This window comes from Triticum urartu, chromosome 5A (genome assembly GCF_056163025.1).
Source record: "Triticum urartu cultivar PI428250 chromosome 5A, HENAU_Tu73, whole genome shotgun sequence".
Classification (NCBI taxonomy): Eukaryota; Viridiplantae; Streptophyta; class Magnoliopsida; order Poales; family Poaceae; genus Triticum; species Triticum urartu.
The window spans coordinates 444,349,757-444,373,858 of record NC_141877.1 but is presented as its reverse complement, the minus strand read 5'-3'; the positions used below and the strand labels follow the sequence as shown (position 1 = coordinate 444,373,858).

At 42.5% G+C, this 24,102-nt stretch overlaps 2 protein-coding genes across 2 annotated transcripts; one reads left to right on the top strand and one right to left on the bottom strand.

Annotated features, from left to right (window-relative positions):
- Window positions 1–11,745, bottom strand: LOC125529838 (uncharacterized). The gene is made up of 18 exons (XM_087526368.1): window positions 11,443–11,745; window positions 10,570–10,743; window positions 9,819–10,000; window positions 8,885–8,990; window positions 8,493–8,569; window positions 7,712–7,799; window positions 6,745–6,934; window positions 5,148–5,274; window positions 4,982–5,062; window positions 3,394–3,495; window positions 3,135–3,230; window positions 2,932–3,006; window positions 2,440–2,559; window positions 1,890–2,018; window positions 1,446–1,523; window positions 774–860; window positions 380–466; window positions 1–290 (listed from the first exon to the last, which is right to left on the bottom strand). Exons 1-18 carry the CDS (start codon window positions 11,495–11,497, stop codon window positions 240–242), a joined length of 1,905 nt encoding a protein of 634 aa, XP_087382494.1. The 5' UTR covers window positions 11,498–11,745; the 3' UTR covers window positions 1–239.
- Window positions 11,746–19,009: 7,264 nt separating this feature from the next.
- Window positions 19,010–20,038, top strand: LOC147971837 (uncharacterized). The gene is made up of 4 exons (XM_087524145.1): window positions 19,010–19,096; window positions 19,175–19,633; window positions 19,715–19,782; window positions 19,855–20,038. Exons 1-4 carry the CDS (start codon window positions 19,010–19,012, stop codon window positions 20,036–20,038), a joined length of 798 nt encoding a protein of 265 aa, XP_087380271.1.
- The last annotated feature ends 4,064 nt before the right edge of the window (window positions 20,039–24,102 follow it).

Genomic DNA, 24,102 nt, shown 5'->3' with positions numbered 1-24,102 from the left:
TGAACTGAGCAATCTATTCATTTATTTAGGCATGGCATGTGGGATCGTACACTTATTTGGTTTCTATATAACGCTTGGCCGGTTGCGAACTGATCAGACAACCGAGCTACACGGTGACTTCACTATGCAACTACTAAGTTCCTCGCCTCGACACTGAATGTGCACCTATAACGTACGCACTCGTCATAAATTACATTTCCTGCGTCATGTTTTGTGATGAAGTCTCTGCGGAGTACAGGCTACAGCTTAGCGAGGGTCTGGCTGTAAGCTGGATCGATGCAGACGACGACCTGAAGATGTTCCACAGGGAAATTTGTAAGCTACATCAGGGTAGACGTGAACAGGATCGTTTGTGGTTATAGAGATGGTGGGATCATACCTTGCCGACGCTCTTGCCAGAATGAAGATACTCTACCGCATCCACCGCGGAAGCAACGCCCAGGAATTTCTTAGGGTCGAGTGAGACCTGTCATACACGGTGTGACATGTTAAGCCAAAGTTATTAGAACAGAGAAAAGACAAGCACGTGTAGATGTGATAGAGTATGATTTTCTGTAGTAATGAGCTGTTGCTACAGTAGTTTAACAATTGGCAACCCACATCTTTGCTTGGTTTGTGATCTGACCATTGTTTGACATGCGCACCTACTTTAAACATGACCACCAATTGGCAGGGTGAATTAGGGTAGGCACCCAAAGCCCCAAACACCGGCAGTTTTTCTCAATTAATGTCACGCAAAGTAGCAAACAGCAAACACATAATGTGAAGCGTACCTTTAGCTTTCCAGAGGCATACAACTCAAATAGTTTGTCAAGATGATCTTGCCACATGTGAGCATGTTGAACCAGGAAAAATCCAGCCTGAAATTGGAGAGGAAGAAGTCCAGAGTTTTCTGCAACGGGGTTCATAGTTCTAAAGAGACAGAGTCCTATTGGATCCAAATCAATCTATACGGCTTAACATCTGTCTTGTATAGTTTATGAAGTATGCATAGAAGTAGTTTGCGGCTTCTGAAAGGTCTGATACGATATTAAAAAAATGGTATTTCTAGACCTAGATCCAGATAAAGAGATTCCAATCATAGCTAAAGGTTGCTGCTTGTCTATTGCTTTGGTACACAGAATTTCGAGCATATGAATCAAAATACCATGTTTCTTTTAATACTACAGTAAGGACAGCTGGATGCCCGGTGCACTGTCGAGGAGAACCTTTTATCTTAGTCTTGCTGAGAGAACTCTTGTGGTACATACGAACAATGTAACACATAAACTTTCAACATAGATGGCATTATTTCTTTGTATCATATCCAACTGCTAAAATTTACTTGATGATTTGGATCTAGGAGAACACAAGTTTCGCGATCAACTTATTGAATGAACATTGAGTACAAAGAAAGTACTCCTATATGCCAACTAAGAAAATCAGATACTGTGCTGCACACATACCACAGTTTGACTTTTAGCAAGAATCTTCTCACATAGTCCAGTGTAGTTCTTCGGCTTCCATCCCTCCTCTCCTTGATACTAAAAAAACATCAAGGGTTGTTCAGTACCAGTTGGTATCAGTTCATCCCTAAGATATGACATCTTAGTAAAAACAGCTACAATGAAAACAGGATTGGCCGACACTAATTCAAATAGGTGGTATGTACAAACCAAGAGATCAATGATTTCCCTAGGTGCACTCCATGCCTCCAGTTTACATACAGATGCATGATGGGAATATATTATGTAATAATGTTAGCAAGGACTCTTCAGAATATTCTCAGGAGGGTGCTTATTCACTCCACCAAATGAAAACACACAAATCATAAAGCTTTTCACAAAAAATTCAATATCCCAGTACATAATAATTCAAACGAAATAATTTTCAGAAGCTGTCAACATTACCTGAGAGATCATACCAATTACAATGAGGCGTCCATGGACTGCGAGCGCATTCAAGCACAAATCAAACATGTCCCCACCTACAGATTCATATATAATATCTACACCTTTTGGAAACTCCTTTTTCAGAACCTGGAATCAAGCATTCAAACAATCAGTGATTACTGAACACACTGAGAAGAACAAATAAGGGATCAGTGAAAATAACAGTCAATTGAAACCTATAATTTTGGCAACATACTACTGATTATAGTCATTCTCTGCAGAGACATTACAGCATAAATGTAATTAAAGCATTCCCAACCAACATTCTGCATCATCTGTGGCACGTGAAAGGCTATACAAGTGTAAGAATTAATTTCTTGGAAGATTATATTCTGGTAAGCAAGTAGAGGTAGGATACAACCGCACAAAAAATTAGATGGTAGACGGGCTAGAGAATATACCCAGCACAATTTGCAAGTCTACCAAGAAAGGTAATGCTATAAAAAAATTAGAGCATTTGAATTTGATGCGGCGGAAATATGAAAAGCAGAGACAGAAGAAAGCTTACATCTTTGATCTTCTCATGCTGGTAGTTGATAACTCGATCAACACCTAAGGAAGCTAGAAATGCAGCCTTACTTTCGCCACCACATGTGGCAACAACCTTGTTGCCCGCTAGTTTTGCAAGCTGGTGAAGTAACAGAAGAAATATTCAGAACATAAGGATATGGTTAGGTACTAAATCCAATAACAGTTGCTTAACAAAAATGAAAAATACATGGACAAAGGAGAGAACCTTGCCCATGTCCTAGAAATACCATATGTATTGCATGGCCAAAACATGGCCCCAAATGCTAGTTAACTATGAAAGACGAACTATACATGTCCCAACTGCATGAAATTGTTATCTTGTGCAAGTTTCAAACGGCAATGTCAAACATTATATTTATACGCTTAGGTAAACTGTAGAAATGGATGAACAATTGAGCATAACATCAAACAAAAAATAACATCAAACAAAAATAATCATATAAGTAGTATCAAAATAGCAACAGCCCACCTGAACCGCGAACTGTCCTGTTCCACCAGCAGCTGCTGTAACTAAAACAACTTGCCCAGATGTCATTTGACCTGCCTAAAGGCAGCAGAAATCAACTTAGATCAGAACAGGAAGGAATATATATTCAAAATTCAAAAGGTTAGTTGACTAAATATAAGGTCAAAGTCGCAAGGTATGCGACCAAAAAAGTGTATCAAAATAACCTTTTCAAGAGAAATTGAAGCGGTCAATCCTGATGTTAGCATAGCAACGACCTCCGGGTCTGGTCTTGGCACCGGAAGAAGATGTTTGGCTGGAACCTTTCATCAGAAAGATGTAAAGACTAATATTATAACTGGCAGACGAGGTGATAGTATTCTGAGGTACAAACTCAAAAGACTGGAGATGTTTTCACTCCAAGGAGGACAAGGTTAGTCGGCAATTTGTTGTGTAGCAAAAAGATATGGGCGTAGACCGCAATACCATCGTAAATTCAGCATAGCTTCCAAAAGTCATAAGGGCCACAGGACTGCCAACTTTGACATGGCTCACTGCATCTCCAACAGAAGCAACAATTCCCACAGCCTGCATATATTAAAATTCTCATGAGAAATTCTAATCGCCCAACAAAGATGTCAAGAGAAAACTTTCCGTATTTTCGGGCAGCAACATAGTTACGTATCACAACACCTGTGTAGCAACAGCATATTAAAATAAGCGCAAAAAAATAATTCGATGTAAGTACGTGACATACCAGTTTGATTTTGTTTAAGTACCAACCATAATTTAAATCGTGATTCAGTTTCACAACACAAGAAGTTATGGAAGTAAAGCTGATTAAGATTTCCCCTTTTGCATCATGTGCAATCATAGCCCCCAAAGATTAAGATTTGCATGACTGATTTATGAGCCAGTACTTGGGTCTCGACAGGATATCTTGCTCAATTGGTTGGACTAAACAAGTGTTGGTGAATTCACTCCTCTCCTCCTCTTATGTGTTCAGAGGTTGGGCATGATTTCGCTCTATGAATGGAGCCGGGGGGGGGGGGGGGGGGGGGGGGGGGTTAGTATCTTGTATGCACCATGTACTTGTGTTAGGCTCCGTTTAGCATCAGGGTGGAATATCATAACCTGGTTTGGCTAACCAGCGTTTGCCTATTTTACCGTTTCTTACTTTGTTTAACCAACTTATTATTAATTCCATGGCTAGTTTTCTGCAGCAGAATATAAAATAGGTTCAGCACAGCACAGTTCAACAACCGCAAACTGAGCCTTAAGTGTGTAGCTTATCTGCTTATGAATGAAGATATGATTTGCTTCTGAGTTCTGATTCCAGCAGATAGTTTTTTATATTTACCTCCGAGAATCTGATAGCAAGATGTCATGCTTCTGATTCAGTACGAGCCATATATTTTTTTCCCTCCCTCCAAATTTTGTAGCATAGTAAACTAGAAGTATGGTACGTATAGCAAGCGAACGAGTAGTCAACTAGTTGCAACTAGTCTATGAGCTGCTACCCAGCATCTAGACTTGACTTGAGTCTTGACTTGTAAACCCCATCGAATGATGTGAGTGAGTTTATCCTACAATTATCTGTACAAATTGCACTATCAATGGAATCATTATGTTGTACTCCCTCTGTAAATAAACTAATATAAGATCGTTTAGGTCACTAAAGTAGTGATCTAAACTATCTTATATTAGTTTACAGAGGGAGTGGAATTCTTAATACATATGCAAAAAAAGCATTATTGCCAGACATTGTTTAGAAGATTTAACTTGTATGGGTCGCAGTTGGTTTGACAAGAATATTGGCAAATCGTTTCAGTATGTCAAGGATTACGGGTGTATCCACAATTTATTTAGAGTTACGTAATAGCCTATTTCTTGTACCATGTCTCTATCTGGTGAAATTCTGAGTCAAAATGTCAAAATGTCAAAATATGGAAGCATATGCTGCGTTGTCAGAAATTCCGAATGATGGTGTAAGTTGTTACACAAAATAACATCTTAAGAACGTTATCCAACATTGAGGACGGCATTAACATAGACATGTAATACTATGGATCACCTCAAAACCAGCATCGAACGGAAGGCGTGCAGCAGTTTCTTTAGCACTACCACTGAAATACCGTCCGGAGCTGAAGTTTACCTGCATGACATCATTAAAAGCTTCCAGCAGTTAATCAACAGGGAGTCAAAGAAAAGCAATTAGACACTAAAATCCAAGGACTTACATCACTAGCATTTACACCAGCGTATATTATTTTAACTAGCGCACTTTGTGGTTCAATGGGCAATCTCAATCGCACACGATCAAGTCTTGTAGCATTGCGGAAATTATGGCTGAGTGTGTGAACAACTCTACAAAATCATAGAGACAATCATTAGTGTTGAGATCTCATATAGTGTGAAAGACGATAACTGACAAAGTATTGCCATTAGGGAATTTTGTAGTGTAGAAACTTAATTGACAAGCAATACAGTGTCGAGATCACATATAGTGTTAATGGTTTTTGGATACTTTTGCTGTTATACCTCTGAGGTCTCATCTATGTTGCTGATAAACAACATATATTTCAGAAACAGACACTCATAACATCTATAAGAAACAGGATAATATTTTGTGAATATCAATCCATTGTTACGCATAACAGAGTATGTAATTATTCAAAAGAAAACTTTGCAATATGTGATTACTGCACAATTCTGATGGTTAGATTTGGTCATTTAATCAGAAGGGAAGTTTTCAGTTTAACTTTCTACGAGTTCCTGAAACTGAATGAGTGGAATTATTCACACAAGTTTTTGTGGGATGTAAAAACTGCATAGGAAGCATCTTGACCAAAGATAACCTGAATGGTAGGGGGTGGAAACGAGATCAACTTGTCATTTTTGTGGGCAGGAGGAAAGCATCAACCACTTGTTTCTGGTGTGCCCTTTGGCTAGGTTTAATTTGGAATATAATCTGGTGTGCATTTGATTTGCCTTGTGTTCCTAGAACTGTGCCTAAATTGAGCAGGACTGGTTGAGTAGGTGGCAAGTGACATTTGCAGAAGAGCCGGTGGTAGAGGCCTGCCAACGAATACAGGCTTGAAGGTTCTCCGTTGCTGCAATGGGGAGAGAGATGCAATGATAGGAATGTTTTTGAGATGTTCCGCAAGAGCACGCGTGGAAGATGAACTTCAGCAAGCTTTTGCTGGAGAGCATCTACTATTTCTCAGTCTTATGTGAGAACTTATGGTGTGGCTCAGTGGGTTTGAATTGTCAGTTTGCTGTAAGTCATTCGCTCTCTTTAACATTTTCCATTTAGAACTATAACAAACTTCTACCTTTTGGGGGAAAACCCTCTTTTATCGGAGAAATTGGAGATATCATTTCAAACCAAAATTGAGGGTATTTTTGAGTGTCGTCTTTCAAGAAAGCTTGAACCCTCCAATATGACAAATGGAGGTAACAAAATTAGCTATTTGGTCAAGTATTTCTACCAGGCTACTAGCAAGAAAAGAACACTGGAACAGAAATCAGAATATAAGAGATTTTCTTTCAATCCGGAAACCTTGCAACAAAGTAAAATAGTACTCCCTCCGTCTAAAGGATTTCTCTAGAGAGTGCAGACACATAGTTAGAAAATACTGCAAGCTATGAAAATCACGTATCTAAAAGTTATTCATTTCCTGTCTAAGGGATTGATTCAGTGACTTTAAGCATTTTAGGATAGAATCGTACGAGAAAAAAAAATGTACTACTGGGGGTTAGAGAGTTGTGTTGTTGTTAACTTGAGAATATTCCAAGTGCTTACAAATATAAATATAACATAGCAGGGCTACTTACATCTTCTCATAAAACTCAGGTGTTTGGATGCTAGGAAATACATTCTTTGTTACTGTTCTTTTTGACTTGGTATAATTCAACAGATATTTTCTTTGTTCCTCTGCTGATGGCCAATATTCCATCCCTCTCCGCTTAGTTATCCAAAGGCAAGCACCAGCTTTGCTCTCATCTTTTATAAGTTCAAATGCGCCTAACCAAAATAGAAGAGGTTCGTTTCAGATAATAATTAAGAGAAAGAGAGAAAACATCATACGAAAGACATAATGCATACCTAGATATGACAGTAAATACCTAAACTTCTAGGTTGCTAAACATGTAGAAATGGTGGGCCGAACCATACTCACCTAGCAGGGATGTTTGACATGGACAAATTGATGCGCTCCAGCAAAGCGATAGCAATATATGCAAATTTACAGTTAAGCTCTTTAGCCTTTTAATGTTTGCAAATCAGCAAACCCCATACCCCATATTTTTGAGATATCATCACTGACATTCCATTCCCACATTCAGTTGGTCATGTTGTCATCAATTGATAAGTGAACAGAACAGACATGAAACATATGTTTAGGACTCACTGGTTCTACAAACAAATAGACCTTCTGGCAGGTGGTATTCCAAACAAAACCAGGTTCTGGTGATTTTCTACTGTCATTTCAACCATCTCTGCGAACCACACAAAGTTTTGGCCAGCCCTAACTCATACAAATTAAGGACAGAAATTTGAAGTTCTTAAGCTTGAAGAGTCAAGTGAGCATGTATTTTATCAATTTATAATAATATACCCATAAATGTATAAATGCCTATGTTAATTTTCATCATTTAGAACATCCCACCTCAAATAAAGATTCGAACAATTCATCGAAGACCAAATAGTAGCATGCGATAACTGTGATGCATACAATATGGAAAAATGCTGAAAGTACATGACATATTTAACTACAGCTTTAAAAGGTGAGATGTAGTATACCATTAACAACTTCCTCCATCTTCAAAAATCCACCAGTTGCATGTACTATTTTTTGATTTATTTGCTCAGCCATATTAGTTTGAACAAACTGCATACCACAAATAACACTAATGAAAGATCATCATGGCCTTTGTCCCTTCCAGCTGTTACTAATGAGATAAAATAATATGCTAATCTGTCTGGAATAGTTAGTTGGATTCTAAATTATACTCCAACCCTTGCAAATTACATCAAATAGTGGACATCCTCAAATTTTCTAAGATGGAATTATCGATAAAATTTGGCATTTGGCCCACTTAGTTGCTTTTGCCATTTAGCTCAACTACATGTCTATGCCAATCTATCTCAGGTAAAGAAAGGAGGATTGTCTAAGAGTGAGATTTCCTGTGTGAATGCTTGGTGCTGAAAGATATTTACCCCTGGTACTTGAGATTGCAATAGCTGCACTATCTGGTTAATCTGGTGACTTTTCAAGTTGATAGGAATTTACGTACTGGATAAAACATTGTGCTCTACTGTACGTCTGTACCATTGTCAAGTTAATATCTTGACAGACTATAAAACCCATCAGCAGATTCCCACAAGATTAGAATGAAAAAAATGCACAGCACTAGCTGAACTAATATGGCAAGCAAACTCAGTATGTGGTAGAAAAATAAATAAATAGACAAATAATATATACTCCCTCTGTAAACTAATATAAGACGTTTTAGATCATTAGTTTACAGAGGGAGTACATAATAGTATAATAATTGCCACCCATCATGCAATTCGCTAATACCTCAGGGCAGAGCACGTTGACACGAACACCATGGCGTTTCAATGGAGCAAGTGATCGAGTAAACATAACAACACCACCTGCCGAAAATGAAGCTTGAGATCACAAAGTGCACACATGCTTCAAATATATCATCATATGACATAAAGGACTAGAAGTTAATACTAAAACGTGTAGGCAACAGCATGTAACATTCTATATGACCGAAATATGAACTTTTGTACAGGTTATGGTAGCATGTATCTTGAACCATGTAGAAAAACAATCAGCATGAATATAAATTTCAATAAAACCAACATTCATAATTGGAATTCATATGTACTTAGGCCTTGCATCGGCACTGTGATCTGCTGCCAGAGAAAAAAAAGTAGAAGTATACAGGATGGTGTATGAACCTTTTGTCCCAGTATATATGGGATCGGCGAACATGGGATAAAGGCCCGCAGCTGAACCAATATTGATTATGACACCAGGCTTCTTCCGGGATCGCATTATTTGACTCTGGTGAATATATCCAACAGTAAGTTTTGTGCATATGGCATTTGGATGAAGTAGAAACAAGTAACATGTATAACAATAGTTATTATCTTCCGAATTATTCCAAGATAAAAAAAATTCAAAAATCCTCTTCTGGCTCCAAAGGAAACCATAAGAACAGGCCACGTTATGACAAAATCAGTACCACTTAATTTCCTTGAGTAATGGTTAATGGAAACAAATAAAGGGAAACCCAATACTTTCTTCCCTTAAACAACTGGATGAACAGACAATTAAAGCCTATGCAGAACTTCTGGGTTATATTATTTAGTATGTCTAAGTAATAAGAAAGCATAGACAGCACGAGATAGGATATTTGGCTTCCGGGCTCCATGGAGCCCGGACTTTTCTAAAATTCAAAAGCTGACTTTTTTAAGTTAAAAAAAACTGAAAATAAATACACAGGTACTTGGAGATATATACTGCATGTGTATAAAATTTTATTATGAAATGCGTTTTGAAGTGAGCTGTGTAAAAAAAATCATGTACTTTTATAGTGAATGGTACATATGCTACAAACACATGATTTTGTTACTTTTTTGTAGCTCGCATGAAAATGTATTTCACCATGAAATTTACAGAAAAGTAGTATGCATCCATAGGTATGTGTGTATTTTTTTCAGAATTTTTTTAAATCTAGAAATCAGTTTTTCTTTTTCAAAAACCAGGCTCCATGGAGCTCAGGAGCCAAACACAATTTCCATAGACAGCACTCAGTGTTACTGCAAGATTAGCAGATTGAGTTACTGAACAAATAAATATAACAATGTTATTGCAATAGTCAACACTTACTGCAATGCGAGTACCATCAATAACAGCGACAAAGTTCACATTTATGGCATGCCTCCATGTCCTAGTTCCGTCAGATGTATCATAATAAACTAATGTTTTGTTGGCAATTCCAGCACAATTGATGCAGATATCTAGTCCACCATATGTGTCTACATGTTTCGCAAAAGCAGCAGCTAGATCACCTGCATATCAAATCACTGTAACTTCAAATCATGGAAAACCTGAAGAGCAGCAAAATCATGCTGTTATTTAACATTTGAAACCATACGACAAGTAATCCGCATGACAAAACAAATCAGAACACACCAGAATTTTTTTTGTAATGCCTGACGTGCAAAAATAAAAATAAACAAAGCCCTGTTAAAAGAGATTTGATGCTTCTTTACAGCGAACGGAAATAAATACCATATTGATGCATTAGGTATTAAACCTAGATAGTAGAAATACAGCAGAGATGGTTGGTATTTGTTAGCTTTGTTTGGCAGTATTTTCAGCTTGTGCTTAGAAGGCAAAAGACTGAGATTAGATGTAACACCAGACATGCATGATCTCTACAATGGTATGATCTTCATATCACATTTAGAACGTAATGCTTGACAAGTATACTGTATGATTGAAGTGACGCTTGTCTTACCATACTTTGATTTGATGCACTTATTTTTCCAAAAATATTGCATCAACAAACAGTTAAAAAGTAGGTCCTCATGCAAATTAACTGCTCTTTGCTTGCTTCCCCTAAAACAACTCTTACCTTCAATAGAAACATCACACTTGACGAATATGGCAGACGGTACTCCAAGATCTCCATGAAACTTTCTGTTCTCCTTTTGAACTAGCGAAGTGACTTCTCTTCCATTTTGTTCAGAGAAGTCGACCACGGTCACAAATAAACCCTTCTGTGCAAAAGCGATGCAGAGCGCTTTCCCTTCAGAAAATCAAAAAGGAGTTAGCGGTCGATATGTTAATGCAATGCAATCTACTAAAATGATTGCCCTGCACAAAATCAAGTCGATGAGGAAAGGAAGGCAACATATTTCAAAGGTGGGAACATCATTTTGGCATAGTAGCTGACAGGTACCGAATACCGATACTGTACAGGTGCAAGTATAGATTGCCTGCTACCGTGCTAGTATCTTATAACTCTTGAGACATTTCTTGCTGTGTACGGGGGGCCACGGGCACAACAGCAGTACACAATTAGTTCTGTCGGTGTGACGTTCATAGTTCAAGTACACGATAGTAAATTAATCCATTATTGCAGCCGAAGAAGTACAACCGCATCCGTCCCCCGTTCGTTCATTTGTACAGGCACAATGATGTTGCAACTGTTAACCAATGCTTTCCAGGCAGTAACCCATCAGTTCATCACCACCAGATCAAGTACCACCCGGCGTAATTAGCCCACCCCTACCCGGTTCCCGCATCGAGCTCTCACCAACAGGTTACACTAAGCAAACCCGCTCCAGCTCACAGGTCAACCCGCAATTAAGCATCCCCCAGCCAGTAGCAAGCGCACTTGGCCACGCAGAACAGCGTGAGGCGCATCAGATCAGAGCCAGAATTTCGGCGAAGACAAACGCCCATGAGCGGACGCGGGGAAGGAAGAGGAAGGGCGCTCCCTTACCGATGCCGGAGGCGCCGCCGGTGACGAGGGCCGACATGCCGGGCTTCAGCTCCATCTCGCCGGCGCGGTGGGGGGAGACCGACCAGCTTCAGGCGAACGAGCGAGAGAAGCACGGAGTGAGACGGGGCGGGACGGGGGAGAGAGGAGTGGGTATGGGCAGCACGGCCGGCCTGCGGAGCTGCCAAGGCGGGAGCTGTCTGCTGGGGGAGACGAAGTCGTCCCGTCCTTCTTCCTCCGTTTGATCTGTTTGGGATTTGGGAGGAGAGAGAGCTCCGATTGGGAAAGTGACGGCAAGCTCCGTGACCGGTGAGGACGCGAATGGGGTGATCCAACGGCGCCACAGGCGAGTTGGGCGTGGCCGGTGATTATTTTTAATTCGGGAACACCAGTATGGTGTTGGAACACCAGTATCTTATTTTATTTTATTTTTTATTTTAAAAGATCATCCGGGCCGCGACCGTAAGATTTGCCGCATCAAGCGGTCGAGCGCGTCCCACCATTGCAACACAGGTCTTGTTGCAGAATTATTTCTACAGCACAGGTGTTGTTGCAGAATTTTTTTGCAACAGTTGTTTTGTTGCTTTTTTGCAACTGAGTTTCTGTTGGAATATTTGTTTTTGTAACCGAGGTCTTGTCGTAGACCATTGCAACACTATATATGTTTTAGAAACATAGCTCCTATTGCAAAAGCGCGTTTAACAAAGATGGTATGTGGGCTTTCACTTGGACATGTGTCACGCAGCGGAGGTGGCGGACGCGGTCGCTGCGATCCGCCGGGTGATGGTAAGAGTTTCCCTTTGTTTTAAATTGCTTGCCATGCCTCCCTGTCAATCTATTGTATGTTGGTGTTTTTTTTCTCTTTTGAAATGTACTGTATATGGGTGTTTTTTTTCATTTGAAATGTACTGTAACTTGGCGTTGGTGAGGGAAATACTGTTCCAGAAAAAGCAAGGAGGTATGGGGCAGGGATCTTCAATTCTTTAACTTAGCCATGTTAGACTAGTATTAGAGGCTACTAGGCGAACCAAATTGTCTTTGTTGCCTTAAAAGCATCTACAGGCGGCCATTGCAAATCCACTAATCTTATAAATCCGATCCCTCAAACGCCCGCGGACACGATTAGGCGTGTCCGCGGACAGTGACCAGTCACATTTTAAATTAGCCGCATCTAAGTCTTTCATATTTTAACCTCTAGATCCATAAAAAACATGCAAAAAAAATCTTACGTACTACTCCCTCCGTTCCTTTATATAAGGTGTATTTGTTTTTTACAAAGTCAAACAAGCGCAAGTTTGACCATGTTTTTAGAGAAATATATCAACATTCACAATATGAAATTTATATCATTTGATCCATCATGAAAAGTAGTTTCATATTTCATCTACTAGGTATTGCAGATGTTGTTATTTTATTCTATAATCTTGGTCAAACATTCAAATGGTTGACTTGCACAGAAACCAATACACCTTATATTCTAGAACGGAGGAAGTACATACTATGTACTACCCTAACTAATCTTCATCGTCGTAGATTTCCACGGCGTCGGTACCAGGCGTCGGGTGGACGGGCGTGTAGGAGGGCTCCGACTCATCCTCCTCCTGCTCGACCTCATCCTTGTAGGCGAGCATCTCCGCCTCCTCTACTGCCTGCTGCGCCTCCATCTCCTGTCGACGACGGCACCTGGCCTCCGTAGTCGACTCAGAGTGGAGGGAATCAAGGATGGCCTGCTGCTCCGCCTGCAGATCCATATCGCCAGCGTCCCCCAAATTCTCCTCCCCTGCTCATCCTTCTCCTCCTCCTCCTCCTCCTCCAACTCCTTCTTCGGATCCACTGCATCTGGAAGGAGCCCCGCGGCGATCGGGGCTTCGCGCCTTGCCCGGATCTGCTCAAGGAGCTCCAGCCGGCGCTCCCGCGTTAGAAATGGGTAGCTCCTCACCCGGCGGCGTGGCGGCATGGCGACTAGGTGAACGGGGAGTGGAAAGTGGCAGCGGCGGCAGACAAGCGGAGGAAAATATGGATGGTAGGGTTTCGGTGCCGGCAGTCGACTTAAATAGCCAGGCTAGGCACTACGCGGCCCGCCAGAGCAGCACCATGCGGCGACATCGGACCACTGGGTTCCCGAGCGATTCCGCGCAGGACCCCGCCGTCAGTCCAACATGGCGGGCGCGCTCGGGCGCTCCATATTTGGGCTGGATATGAGAGGTGCAGTCAGCCCGGGCGTTTGAGGCGCCCGTCTGGGTCAGATTTTCGTGACCGGCCAGTGACCAGACGGACCGCCTGGGCATTTGAGGCCGGTTTGGGGCGCCCGGTTGTAGATGCTCTAAGAGCAAAAAAATTGATTGTAACCTTTTGAATTGTGAGTTGAAGAAGCTTAGGCTAATCAGAAGCAAGAGGGTCTCTCTCTCTCTCGCAAGGCGACTAGCGAGAAGCCTTCTTTCTCTCAATCTCCGCTAGCGATCCCTTGGATTCGCCTCGCCTCTGCCAGCCACTCAGCGGTCGATGGTGGGGAAAGGAATCATGGTACCTGAGCTCTAACTACTCCATATTAGTGTTAGGAAACGTAGCGTGCAATTTCAAAAAAATTCTTACGCTCACGCAAGATCTATCTAGGAGATGCATAGCAACGAGGGGGAGAGTGTGTCTACGTACCCTCATAGACCGTAAGCGGAAGCGTTTGACAATGCAGTTGATGTAGTCGAACTTCTTCTAACTCCGACCGATCAAGTATCGAACGTACGGTATCTCCAAGTTCTGCACACGTTCAGCTCGGTGACGTCCCTTGTCTTCTTGATCCAGCAAGGCGTCGAGGTAGTAGATGAGTTCCATCAGCACGATGGTGTGGTGACGGCGATGGTGAAGTGATCCGCGCAGGGCTTCGCCTAAGCACTACGAAGATATGACCGTGGGAGTAAATGGTGGAGGGGCGCCGCACACGGCTATGCAATAGTTTGGGGGGTGCTAGGGGCGCCCCCACACACATATATATAGGTGGGGGAGGGAAGGCAGCCAGGGCGCCCCCTAGTGTTGGCCGCCGCCCCCTAGGGGCCCTGCCTTGCCCTGCCCCCCCTTTCCATGTATGCATGAAGGGGAAGGAAAGAGGGGGGTGAGGGAAAGAAGTGGGAATCCTAATCCACACTTTCCTTTCCCTTCCGCACTTTCCTTCTCCTCCTCCTCCTATGGCCTTATAGGGCGCACCAGCCCCTTGTGGGCTGGTGTGTTCCTTCACAAGGCCCATATGGCCCATAGGATTGCCGGGGGTACCCGAAACACCTTTCGATGACCCGATAAGTACCCAATAACCTCCGGAACATTTCCGGTATCCGGATACCATCTTCCTATATATCTATCTATACCTCTCGACCATTTCGAGACTCCTTATCATGTCCGTGATCACATCCGAGACTCCGAACAACATTCGGTCACCAAATCATATAACTCATATAATACTATATCGTCATCGAACGTTAAGCGTGCGGACCCTATGGGTTCGAGAACTATGTAGACATGACCGAGAAACCTCTCGGTCAATAACCAATAGCGGAACATGAATGCTCATATTGGCTCCTACATACTCTACGAAGATCTTTATCGGTCGAACCGTTATGACAACATACATTATTCCCTTTATCCATCGGTATGTTACTTTCCCGAGATTCGATCGTCAGTATCTTCATACCTAGTTCAATATCATTACCGGCAAGTCTCTTTACTCGTTCCGTAATACATCATCCTACAACTAACTCATTAGTCACTTTGCCTGCAAGGCTACTCATGATGTGCATTACCGAGAGGGCCCAGAGATACCTCTCCAATACTCGGAGTGACAAATCCTAATCTCGATCTATGGCAACCCAACAAACACCTTCGGAGATGCCCGTAGAGCATCTTTATGATCACCCAGTTTTGTTGTGACATTTGATAGCACACAAGGCATTTCTCCGGTATTCGGGAGTTGCATAATCTCATAGTCGAAGGAATATGTATTTGACATGAAGAAAGCAATAGCAATAAAACTGAACGATCAATATGCTAAGCTAACGGATGGGTCTTGTCCATCACATCATTCTCTTAATGATGTGATCCCGTTATCAAATGATAACTCATGTCCATGGTCAGGAAACCTTAACCATCTTTGATCAACAAGCTAGTCAAGTAGAGGCTCACTAGGGACTCAATGTTTGTCTATTTATTCACACATGTATTTAGGTTTCCGATCAATACAATCCTAGCATGAATAATAAACATTTACCATGAATAAGGAAATATAAAATAACAACTTTATTATTGCCTCTAGGGCATATTTCCTTTAGTCTCCCACTTGCACTAGAGTCAATAATCTAGTTCACATCGCCATGTGATTAACATGAATAGTTTACATCACCAGGTGATTAAAACCCATAGTTCACATCGCCATGCGACCAACACTACCATCAGTGTTCGTCTTCCTCTTGAAGATCCATTTATTCTCAATGGCTTGTCGATCATTGGGCAAGTCCACCAAAGTCCACACTTTGTTCTCATACATGGATCCTATCTCAAATTTCATGGCCTCAAACCATCTGTCGGAATCTGGGCTCATCATACCTTCTTCATAGTTCGTAGGTTCGCCATGGTCTAATAACATGACTTCCAGGATAGGATTACCGTACCACTTTGGTGCGGAACGTGCTTTGTTCGACCTACGAGGTCCAGTAGTAACTTGATCTGAAGTTTCATGATCATCACCATTAGCTTCCTCTCTAGTTGGTGTAGGCATCACAGGAACGGATTTCACTGGTGTGCTACTTTCCAATTCGAGAGAAGGTACAATTACCTCATCAAGTTCTACTTTCCTCCCACTCACTTCTTTCGAGAGAAACTCCTTCTCTAGAAAGGTTCCATTCTCGGCAACAAAGATCTTGCCTTCAGATCTATGGTAGAAGGTATACCCAATTGTTTCCTTAGGGTATCCTATGAAGATGCACTTCTCCGATTTGGGTTCGAGCTTATCAGGCTGAAGCCTTTTGACATAAGTGTCGCAACCCCAAACTTTAAGAAATGACAGCTTAGGTTTCTTGCTAAACCACAATGTCGTGGACTTACACGGCAGATGTCCTAGCGGAAGGACTTAGTCGTGGAGCCATCGCAACTAGGTTAGCTTAAAGGGGTTAATCGGGACAAAGGACACATGGAGTTTATACTGGTTCAGCCCCTCGCAGTGGAGGTAAAGGCCTACTCCAGTTTGGGGTTGTATTGCTTGGGTTTTGATTACCAGGGAGCGAATACGCTTGACCTAGTTTTCAACTTGTTGTTTCTTAAGTTAACCCGTCGCCGGGTCACCCCTTTATATACACAGGTTGATGCCCGGCGGCTTACAGAGTCCCGGCCGGCTCATACACTACGTGTCTAGGTCGGTGACTAACTAAGCTTGCCTTACAATACAAGTTATACATGTGGCGGTTCATCCTCTTGGGCCTCAAGTCGCCTCTGGGTCTTGGGCCGTCAATAGGCTTGCTATGACCCGCCATCTTCACTGATGAGTCGCCAGTGGTATGACCCGGCCCCTCCTGGGCGGTTCATACCCAGTAGTTATATCCCCAACATTAGGCCCCAGGTTGATTTGAACTTGTTCACATCAATCTTCAGTACCCGACTTGTCAAAATCTTACATCGTCATTTTAACAAATTTGCTGTAACCTGCCATGACGTCAGCTCACAGAACCTCCTTAACCCGCCATGACGTCATTTCACATTAATTTTGCACGAGGCCCAAAACATCTTTAACTGATCCTTATCTTAATGATCATCCCAAAAATCGAGGCGTCCATATAGCCACATGATGATTTCGGCCTCCTCAATTCCCGCGCATGCCCTGTATCCATCCTCTTATAAATAGGGACGGGGGTCCTTTTCATTTTCCCCCTTGCCTCCTCGTCTTCGTCTTCCTCTCGCGACTCCTCTGCAGGCTCGAGATCCGCCGTCGCCGTCCTCCGTCCGTTGCACCAACTCAGGCCGCTGCATCAACCTGATGAGTCCAGAGAACGCCGGCGCTCCACCGCAGTCCATCTGCATCCATAAGTATTCATCTCCTTATACCTCAGATCTGCATTAGGGTTATCCTTGTTCATCGGTGTTCTTCGACGTTCTTCGTTTTCTCCTTTAGCTCGAGTAGCTTTTGATCTGAACATGGTATGAAACTTGTGCAGTAGCAGTTTAGCATTCGTTTTTAACATCAGAATACCTCCTCTCCATAGAAAATCTCATCAGAGCACACAAACTTTTCTGCTGCCGCCACCTTAGGTTTAGATTTTTACTGCTTTTTCTGAACTGTTGTAGATCCAAAATTATTGCTCAAGTCATTGAAATCTGTTTGTCCATCACTTAGCAAAACTTTCACTAATAAATTTGAAGCATCATAACTGCCATGGCAGCTTATATCATAAACCCTGATCTGCCATATAACATTAAGTCCCGTTTTAAGCCGCCATCATGTGCTTCCTAACCTGTATAACCTGGTAATATTCTACGGTTTAACCATGCTTACTCATTCATCCTTTGAACTCTGGCCGGCTTAATAGCATAATCCTTCCAGTTTAACAGCATAATCCTTAACCCGGCAGGTACCATTAGTCCCCTTTTAAGTCGCCAATATGAATATCCGCGTACTTTACTGTTCATCTTCCGGCTTAACACATCCGCCGCTTATAGCACTTTACTTTTGAATCAACGGTCCGACTCAGCAACTTTAATCTTAAACCAACAATATTTCTTTCTTTCAAGCCTTCATCAAAATGGGCAAGACTGTCACTGCGTGCAACTGGGTTGTTTCCTGGGTCACCGAGGAAGACTTGAATGAATATGTTCAAACAGGTGTCTTGGCTAAAAAGTATCTCATTCATTGGAGGGTCCCAGGCACTGAAACTCCTCTTGAGCCCAAGGATGGTGAAATTATTGTCTTCACTGATCATATGCTCCGGGGCTTCAGCCCGGCTCAAAATTCTTTCGTGATGTGCTACACTTTTTCAAGCTCCATCCACAAGACATTGGACCAAATTCCGTTTCAAACATCTGCAACTTCCAAGTATTTTGCGAGGTGTACCTTCAACAGGAGCCCACCGTAGACCTATTAAGGGAATTTTATTACTTAAACTGGCAGAATGAGTTCATAGACTGGCCCAGCCTAGAGCTTGGTGGCATTTCTATACAGCGACGAAAAGAAGCCACTTTCCCAGCCACCACTCTGCCCAGTCATCCCAGAGACTGGAACCAAACCTGGTTTTATTACAAAGATACTTATCCGTAAGGGGAAAATCCTCTGCCGGGTTATCGCGCCAGCTGGCTTAGCAACAGGCACCCTCTTCCAGACCGCATCAGTACAACAGAACGGAAGAAGTATATGCCAGTTTTTTCAAAGATCCGGGCCTTGATGGCCAACGGCCTGACTGGAATTGATCTGGTTCGGTGTTGGGTCGCCTGGAGAGTCTTGCCCTTAAGCCGCCGTCCCGGCTTAATGTATGAATACACCGGCGAGTTAAAAGATCCTCAACGCCACTGCTAGATTGAATTGACTGAGAAAGACATCAATAACATGACCAAATCTCTGTTAAACGAGAGCTTAGAAGACTGCAGTAAAGTTGGATTGAATCCTTTATGCGTTCTGAACAAACCGCCAACTGTAAGCTTTTAACCAATTTCGCGATTGAATCATACCTTCATCCATATTGCCTTTTCATACCCATTTAATTTTTTGCAGGCCGATTCTCCATTTTGGACTAAGAAACCGCAGGATAAGCCGGCCAAGAAGCCCCGGATCAAGACCAAGGCTACAAAAAAGCCTGCCAAGAAGAAGTCCAATCCGTCCGAGTTATTTGACTTGGATGATAATGATGAGTCGGAGGTAACACTTGACTCCCTTGGCTCATTTTTTGTACGTCTTATTGATAATGATTGCTATCAGGATGATGCGGAAGGAAGCCAAGCCAATGCTGAAGAGGTAACTATCCTTTCCTCTGACTTTGAACCTTTGCCAAGACAGAAAGTTCATCAAGCAAGCCTGAAAGTAAGGTTTTCTCATCCTTTAGCTTATTTGGATCCCAACTTTATTTTGAAGAAGCAGCAACATGAAGCTCGCCGCACAACCCGGAATAGCGGCGGAGGAGTCCTTTCCTCCGGCTTACCCAACACACCAGCACCTCGCAAGAGTCGACCGGAGGTTTCAAATATTTCTGACTTAGCTTATCCCAAGGCGGGTCTTTTTCGTCAACCTCTTAACCCGTCTGACTCAAACTACCAGGGAACATCTCATTCCTCCTCCGGTGACTCGACTAGGACTCAAATCTCGGCTTTCAAGACCGTGCCTGGGTAAGAGTGTTAAATCTATCCACTTTGCTCTTTTAACTGTCATATTAACTCTGCCTTATGCTTTCTTCTCAGTGGGATAGCCAAACCCAGCAAGAAACAGAAAATTGACAAACCGGCTGAAGAATCCAAGACTGCTGAATTGGAGAAACAGTCGCATCTAAAACTTTGCATCAAGTGTCAGAAACTGCTGTGGATGATCCCCCTCCAGAAGACCACCCTGTTACCCAAGATCCATGGATGTTTATCCAGAAAATGATAAAACGCCCAGTCCTGCTCATCCGGCTAAGGAATCTGATGATATAATGATTACTGGGACGGCTTATCAGGCCCTAGGCAACCACATTGCCCTGTCCAAGCATAGCGCCAAGGAGGAGTTCTCTGTTGTTGACAAGGGAAAATGGAAAGTTGACTTGGAAGGCTATGCTCAATTTAGTGCTCAAGAGATTCACTCACCAGCCATGATTTCGAAGCCGGCCTGGTCAACCTAATGAAGGAGCGCTTTGAGGTAATCCAGCACAATCCTCTTCATAAATGTATCTCTATTAGCCGCCAAGTCTATAGAATATGATAGAATTGCATATACTGTAGACTTTTAGATAGTCATAAATAGATGAAGATCAAAACTAGTAGCCCCCAAGGGCCGGCTTAAACTATCAAGTTAAGCCGGGACTTTAATTAGCAATGATCAACTTTGTACCTGTAGCCCCCAAGGGCTGGTTTAATCAACATGAATAAACCGGGACTTATTCCCATGGATGAAAATAAAATCGAAGTATGTAGCCTTTATAAACCAGATCATATCATTTTGCCCGGGTCATCATATAAACTTGTCTTGAAAAGAGCAATAGGCATTAGCCCCCAAGTGCCAAGGAAAATACTTGTATTGTGCTTGGGACTTCAAAAATAATCATGATCATAATGCCTTCCATGTTTATTCATGTCGCAGGCTGAACTAAACGAGAAGGAATCCCAAGTCAAAGATCTAAGGGCCAATATCCAAACACAACAATTTGAGACTTCAAAAGCCAAATCAGAGCTGAAGACTGCATTGGAAAACATTGAGCAGTTGAAACAAAACTTCAGTACTGATAGAACCGTCTGGGAGACCGAGAAAGTAGCTCTATTAAAAAGAACGGAGGATGCCGAAGCAGCCCTTAAACCGTTAACTCATGAGTTGTCCAGTGTAAAACATCAAATCAACAGCATGACATTGGCCATCTTCGGTAAGTAACTAAAAATACTTTCCTTTGCACCAACAGTATATCATAGTCATCTGCCGGTTTATCCATAATTTTACTGATGTAGGCTCCCGAAGCACCAAGTTGGGTTCAGACATGCGCATCAAGCTCAAGGCTGTATATACTCTGGTAGAGCAGCTATACACTGGTGATCAACGGACAATCTCTGGTGCCCTCCCTCATTAAGGAAACACTGGAAAAGCTGTCGGTGCTGCCCCAAAGGATTGAGGATTTAAAGCGATCAGCCGCCAGAGCCGGCGCCATGGCTTCCCTAAGCTGGGCAAAGGCATGGCAAGTAGATCTTGATCCAGAAGATTTGGCTAATGGCTGCCCTAGTGTAAAAGAAGACGGGTCTCCCTTCAGCGTTGATGACTTTGCAAAAATAGCGAGGGAAATGAGTCCAGTAGCAAGAAAACTAGCTGAAGACACAGACCTATCCCAATATCAGACAGCTTATGATGCTGATAACAAGAAGGTGAAGGCGTCGGTTCATCAAGAGGTGGATCTCATCCCGCCGACTCGTAAGCATACCTTCGCTTCTGACTTGATCCATCAAATCTTATAGATGATGAGGTTGTATTTAGAGCTTTGACTTGTATCAACTGGGCCACGCCTGACTTCCAGCCAATGGGTAATCAAGAAGAAGAAGAAGAAGCGCAGGATGACCCGAAGGCTTCGACCCGCCAAGACTAGAAGTCTTAATTCATGAGCCGATTTACCAGTCATAGCATTTGGATGCTATGTCTCAAAAAACACTTATCCTTTTGGGCCGTCAGATGCCTTGTAAGAGGCTAGTTAAACAATCCTGATCTTGTCACACCATTGTGCGTGTTTATTTGCATAACACTGCTGATCCATCATTTGAAGATCTGCCACTTATGCTGATAATATCATCAATTATGCAAACCATGCTTATCATTTTTCTTGCACATAAGCAGATAACAAGTGCCCTGGCGGTTTACCCCAGGGCAGGTCACAATACCCCATATAAAAAACCACTGATGACAAAATAGTCCATAACCAGGGCCGGTTTATCAAAACCTCATATAATCACAGCAAAATAAATATCATACCTGTGATATTTGTTCATACTGCCGGCTTATCATACGTCGTGCAGTAAGGGTAACAGCCCAAAGACTGAGAGCACAATGCCCTCTTCAATTTATTCATACCGTCGGCTTATCATGCCATATGCAGCAAGGGGTAACATCCCAAAACTTAGAGCACAACACTCTAAGCACATAATCATCATACACTGGCGAGTTAAAGTCCAAAACCAGGCCGGGTTAATAAAACTCCGGATAGATTCATATATGAACCATAAGGCAATGTGGCCCTAATCAGTTTTCAACCATATATTAACATGACAACAGAAGATGAATCTCAAAAATTATTCAAAGCAAATATAAAGCAGAAAAACAATGCATTCATAGGCTGCCAAGCCTCAATATCAAGTGCTATTCAAGGGCCGCACAACTGCTGAATTAAACCTTAATTCAAACCCGTAAGCCGGACCTCACATGACCAATCGCCGTTTTAACCTTGACAAATTCAGGGTCTTTATAAGATTGATTGTCAAGAGTATGGTGAGTCATTCCAGGATTACTTGGTCGGAGTGGCAGGCAAACAAAGGCAGGATAACCCGGTTTTTTGGTGAATACACCTGGCGTCCAAGCCTATTACAAGGGACAACAAAGCTCTGTTCATTAACAGGAGCCCCCAAGTAATATTTCATTCCAGGTGTATAAGCCGGATTAATAGGGTAGTCATAGCTATGCTCAATGAGCAGGAATCCCCCAAGTATTTTGTAATCATGGCGTACAAGCCGGATCAAGAGGGTAGTCATAGCTATGCTCAATAAGCAGGAAGTCCCCAAGTGATCGTATGAAGTGACAATAAAGACTCATATTCTCAGAAATGAAACGACAAAGGCCCTGAATTATCAGGGATGCTGACTTTATTATATTCATCAAAATATATACATTGACAAAGTATGTACGTCACAAGAGCCGGTGGCTCAGGTGTAATAAGGCCGAAGATGAGCAATATTCCACGGCCGATGGGTCTCCTCCTCACGTGCGTGAGTCCTTGTGGTCTCGAACATCGATGAGGTAGTATGACCCGTTGTTCAGATTTTTGCTGGCCACAAAGGGCCCTTCCCAAGGTGGGGATAACTTGTGCATGTCAGTTTGATCCTGGATAAGCCGGACCACCAAATCTCCTTTTGTAAGGTTCTGGTTTTAACCCGGCGGCTATGATAGCGACACAGATCTTGCTGGTAAATCACCGAACGAGCCGCCGCAAGGTCACGCTCCTCATCCAATAGGTCAATGGCACCTTGACGTGATTTTTCATTATCAGCTTCAACATAAGCCGCCACGCGGGGCGAGTTGTGACGGATGTCACTAGGGAGAACCACCTCTGCTCCATAGACCATGAAGAAAGGCGTGTAACCCATAGATCTGTTGGGGGTAGTATTGATACTCCATAGCACTGAGGGCAATTCCTCCACCCAACAACCCGGTGTCCTCTGCAAAGGGACCATAAGCCGGGGTTTGATGCCTCTCAAAATTTCTTGATTGGCTCTTTCAGCTTGGCCATTGGACTGGGGTGAGCCACTGATGATACATCAAGACAAATATGCTCTCGTTGATAGAATTCTTTCATAGCACCCTTGGATAGATTAGTGCCATATCATTTATAATGTTGTGAGGATAACTAAAACAGAAAATCACCTTTTTGATGAACTGAACCGCTGTTGTCGCGTCACACTTATTGACCGGCTCTGCCTCAACCCACTTTGTGAATTTTTCAATCACCACTAAAAGGTGGGTCTTTTTATCTTTGGACCTTTTGAAAGGCCCAATCATATCCAGCCCCTAGACTGCAAACGGCGTGATTGGAATCATCCTCAATTCTTGAGCCGGCACATGAGCTCATCTTGAAAATTTCTGACAACCATCACATTTACTAACCAAATCCTCTGCATCGGCATGAGCCGTCAGCCAATAAAACCCATGACAGAAAGCCTTGGATATGAGAGACTTAGAGTTGGCATGATGACCATAATCTCCTTCATGAA

Excerpts from the sequence above, each read along its gene's own strand:
- LOC125529838 (XM_087526368.1), bottom strand. The coding sequence starts at position 11,497 with ATGGAGCTGAAGCCCGGCATGTCGGCCCTCGTCACCGGCGGCGCCTCC. Across the intron at positions 7,800-8,492 it reads TCAACGTGCTCTGCCCTGAG|TTTGTTCAAACTAATATGGC; the intron begins GTATTAGCGAAT and ends TGTGGTATGCAG. Across the intron at positions 3,007-3,134 it reads CTTCAATTTCTCTTGAAAAG|GCAGGTCAAATGACATCTGG; the intron begins GTTATTTTGATA and ends TGCTGCCTTTAG.
- LOC147971837 (XM_087524145.1), top strand. The coding sequence starts at position 19,010 with ATGACCAAATCTCTGTTAAACGAGAGCTTAGAAGACTGCAGTAAAGTT. Across the intron at positions 19,634-19,714 it reads CTCGCAAGAGTCGACCGGAG|GGAACATCTCATTCCTCCTC; the intron begins GTTTCAAATATT and ends TCAAACTACCAG. Across the intron at positions 19,783-19,854 it reads GCTTTCAAGACCGTGCCTGG|TGGGATAGCCAAACCCAGCA; the intron begins GTAAGAGTGTTA and ends CTTTCTTCTCAG.